We start from the raw sequence: 4,767 nt of genomic DNA on the forward strand, positions 1-4,767 counted from the left end.
AGAAATTATCATAATTGTCACTCTGCAGTAATAATGTTCCTCGCATACATATGTCTGCCAAGACGATATACAACTTAAAATATAACTCCGAAAATCAAAATGTAAAGCTTACCATAATATAGCAGAGAATCTTATTGATCAAGTAATAAACACTTAATGTTTACATTTTTCCGACAAGGGGAAACATCTATTAGGTCACAGGAAAATAAAACAGCAAATATATTCGTAGCATCTATTATACTAATCACTCAAAAATTATAACTGTGTTCCCTATTTAATAAAAATCTTTTACGATGCATTGGCGCTGATATGCTTTTATGCAACGCATTTGACCATTTAATCAACACGTGCATTATCTTGCTGCACAAACAAATCATATGCGACTTCATTGACTTGTAAAGTAGTGTAAGAAAACAGAAGAGTAGATCAATCTATTTTTACATTAAAAGGGGCATATTATTTACAACTGAATAATTCATAATTTCATCTGTTTTAATAGCAAACATCCTAGAATTAAAACATTATCGTCATTGATTGTCGTTTAAAGAGAACAAACACCACATAACAAATAAAAATCCTTGTGCAACTGCAATAACGAGGTCAAAAATCGATCAAATCTTGTTATTTTTTTTCAGGACAGAAAGTATCAATGTTACCCAAAAAGGGAAATCCACAGACACCCTGTATCTTTCTCTCCCTTGTTAAAAACTTCCCACCCGTCCTCATCCACATTTATTTGACAGAATGTTAGTAATGAAGTGATAAAGTTACATTTAGAGTTAAAAAGTTGCCAGACCAATTTTCAGATCAAATATTTGGTACTAGAACACAGAGAGCACGTATAATGCACTATGTCAGATGGAAAAATTGTAGCATTTACTTACTTTATGCTGCTGAACAAAAACCAATAATAAAAGAACATGTGCACCTTCTGCATTTTGATGGAACATTTAGTTGTTGTCTGTGTGGCTAATTATAAACAATGCAAACAGCAATGCTTTTTCCAATAGAGATCGGAAGTAAAATACAAAATTATGTCAATTCGACCCATTAATACTCGCATTAAGTTATTTTGAACACATGCATTTTTTTATATCGAAAAAACACGGCAGTTTTATGTGCAATTATAAACGTAACGAACAGTGATCAATCTCATGGATTTAGTAAAGATATCGAATCGTGGAGAGGGAGCTTAACACGAGCCCTTAGAAACCTAGAGATCGGACTACAAGGGACTACATGCCTAGGAGGAGTAAGCATTCCCTGCCAGAAAATCACACAAGTATTTATTATTGATGCAATACTGATTTGACAAGGTCAATACCGCCGAAAAATAGAATAACAGCTAGATTATCAATTAACATTATTAATTTTTATTACAACCTTATTTCGATATATCCCTTTGAACTTGAAATTAAAGATACTGAATCTGACAAATCGGTTTCATAATTGGATATGATATTTGGGTATATCGATGAGGTATTAACAAGTAACTATAGACACTACCATTCAAATGTCGACTCGATATATCTCAGTGAGCTTGGAATAAAAGATACCATAGAGTGACACTCTGCTTGATATTTGGACATTGTACTAGAATAAGACCGTAATAGCCTTACAACCCTGGTTTATGATAAACTCGATGACTTCTTTTCAAGTATCAACTTCCATTACGTATGTAGCGATATACCCTTATCATCTGTATATAGAGTTTATGTCTCCCAGTTGCTTAGATGGGCAAAGTCATCTTTCAAAAAAAAAATTCTAAAGATGTAAGTTTTTCGACGACGTATTGTCAATTATAACAATTGTGATTTCCATTCGTGCATGTGCAGGTACGATATATCCGAGTGAGTTTCAGAAAAAAGATACCACAGAGTCTGACATATCTGTTTCATATTTGTATTTTTTACTTGACAAAGACGTTAATGTTAATCCAACAACCCAGCTCTGTGATAAATGTGATGGCATTTTTATTGTCAACTTCCTTTACATGTATGCAGCAATATATACTAGTTACTTCATCACCATCACCTGCATACGGAGTTTATGCATCTCTTATTGATTCGATATGCAAGAGCATGTTCTACTTATGAAAAATTTCTAAAACGAGGTAAATTATCGACAAGCAGGTTGATGAAACAATTAAGAATATCAGAAGTATCGTTTAAAGTCATAATTTCGTGACGTAAGCTTTATATTCGATACAGTGACTTGTCAGCAAATACAATTTCTCATTGAGTCAAATGCTGAATGACATTTTTTAAACTAATAGTCAGTCCATTATTTATACACGGAGAGAATATTTTGTGTATTGGAATCCTACAAAAATACTTTTAGCAGATAAGAGAACTAAACAAACAGACTAAACAACCATTCTAAAATGAATGCTTTGAAGATATATTTTTGCTGGATTTATGTAGTAAAATGTTGTTTTCAATTATCGATCTTTATTCTAACATTGATCGTAAAACATTTCTTTCAGAAATTAAAAAAAAAACAATATAATAATAACAATATCTCATGAATTATCACAAATACAGCACCATTGTTTTGTTCAAATAACGTGACACCTTCTATTTGTTGCCATTTCCATTTACACTGTTTCATGTACTTGGATCCGCCACTAACATTCACAATTTTCAGTTCTGTTACATCCAACAAAACAGGAGTCATCTGTCAAGTCTTTGTTGTACACACTTCCTGAGCCTGACACACTAATCACAGATGACAGATGGACAGTAGCTGTGGATTTTACGTCCACTCCTTTGAGTTTTCCATTTTCTTTTATGATTAGTGATTAAGATTTCCGTTTATAAATCATTTTACAGACAACATCGTTAACCAAGAGGGTCTACAAAAAAAATATCAAAAAATGACACCATTAGAAAAATTTGAAATTTTAGCAAATAATACAGATTGAAATTTAAGATAAGATTTAAGATAAGATAAAATGAAACTAATTTGAAGTACCTTAAACAAAATGATTTTACATTAACATGATCAAAATTCCAATCATATAGCCAATAAATATTTATGATCATACACTTAACGATATTCATTGAATATTTCGAAATAAATTAAGAAATGACAATCATTATTTAATATGCCGATATAAAACAATTAGGAATAGGTTAATCAAGACAAGTAATCTAACACGATTATTTACCATGACTAAATGGTCATCCACCAGTTCCCGTATGACCTTTGTAGGAAGTGCTTTAGAACCCTCTGTAGGTCTAGACATGGTAATCAGCTGATTGTTAGACCACGTGTGTACCTCCTGTGAATCAACAATACACACATAGCAGCTTAAAAACTTAATTATAGGGACCTGTCAAAATTAAGGTCGCTCAGTACAGGGTTTTTGAAATTGAACAACACGCCAACAGGGTTTTAAATGACGGAAGGATATCAGAACGTTTAATTATCAAGAAATCTGTTTGTTTGCAGAACTCCGTAGAACTATTATTTTGAAGTGAATCACGGCTATCTCAGCGTGTTATATTAACAAGTGATGGATAACTTTTTTCTCATGCCACCATGGTTCATTATGCAGAGTTTTTACGTCAAAGAAAACTAAAATAAAAACCAATGTCTGTAATTCACAACACGCGGTACAAGCGTGTACGTATAAATAAAGAACTTCTATTTTCAAGATATGACATATATAATTAGGTAAGCTTAGAATTTTCCGTCAATTTTTTTGACAGGTAGTCATTGTTTTTAATAATATTGAATTGCTGTAAAGCTAGAATAAATAGATATAAATTGCCATCAGTACGTCAAATAGATAAAAATAACTCGAACAAAATAAATAAATCCAACATCAGTTTACAAAAAAAAAAAAAAAAAAAAAAAAAAAAAATATAAAGCGATTTTTTAAAAGAAAACTTGACTGATTTAATAAAAATGTAATCATTTGTAGTCCTTAAAAGTGGCATTCATTTTATTCCTTTAAAATTGCCTGATCAAGAAAAAGAAGAAAAAAATACCCTCATAGGATTATGATTCAAGTCTGTGATGTGTATCTCTGTTCCCAAGTGAGCCTTGTGGTCTGTGTTTTTAGGACCTTTGTTTTGTATCCGTAACTGACCATCCTCTATAGAGATCACCATTGTAATACAGAGGCAGGCCGCCCGGGCAAGCTTACGTAAGATGAAATTTACACCTAGTAAAATAAAACAAATGTTAGAGCACTGTCAAAGTAAAATTGTAAAAAAGGATCTAAGTCTAAGTAATGATAATTTAAAAGATTATTATATATTTTAAGATCTGGACAAACACGAATTAACAAAGACTATTTCTTTCTCAATATCCGTTTCTGTCATCCAGAATATCTTTGAAAGCTTAGGTATAAATATATGTGTAATATCTTATAGATTATACAACACATTGTAAACAATGTTTTTTTTCTTTTAAAAAAAGTCGTATGATGAATGTTAGTGTGTAGAATTTCACTAAATTAATTTTCCTTACCACATTCTTTGAGGTATCCATCCAGATTCTCGTCCCTGTGAAATGACCAGACACCGGCGATCGTCTCCTCTATCTCAATCACGTCCATCGCCTCAAATGAAGAGGACTCTATTTCCTGCCCTTGATTCAAGTCGATGCCGCTAGGAATTAGCTCCCTAACCAATGATAGGCGAGCACTCAAATATAAGAGTGCAGTGTTCTGATGTTCACTGAAGTTTAACACAAAGGTAACGATAATAGTAATCTCGCCATAGACTCGTCATACGAGGGCGAATGCCAATTCTACGT

General features: G+C 32.3%; 1 protein-coding gene across 1 annotated transcript; it reads right to left on the bottom strand.

Moving 5' to 3' along the window:
* Positions 1 to 2,565: 2,565 nt before the first annotated feature.
* LOC134243812 (fatty acid-binding protein, heart-like) lies at positions 2,566 to 4,717 on the bottom strand. Its single transcript, XM_062726041.1, has 4 exons — positions 4,480 to 4,717; positions 3,996 to 4,171; positions 3,170 to 3,283; positions 2,566 to 2,854 (listed from the first exon to the last, which is right to left on the bottom strand). The coding sequence occupies exons 1-4, from the start codon at positions 4,565 to 4,567 to the stop codon at positions 2,801 to 2,803; spliced, it is 432 nt and encodes a 143-aa protein (XP_062582025.1). The 5' UTR covers positions 4,568 to 4,717; the 3' UTR covers positions 2,566 to 2,800.
* Positions 4,718 to 4,767: the final 50 nt, after the last annotated feature.

This window comes from Saccostrea cucullata, unplaced genomic scaffold (assembly GCF_032062105.1).
Source record: "Saccostrea cucullata isolate Sc308-1 unplaced genomic scaffold, CSIRO_AGI_Scuc_v1 ctg20056, whole genome shotgun sequence".
Classification (NCBI taxonomy): Eukaryota; Metazoa; Mollusca; class Bivalvia; order Ostreida; family Ostreidae; genus Saccostrea; species Saccostrea cuccullata.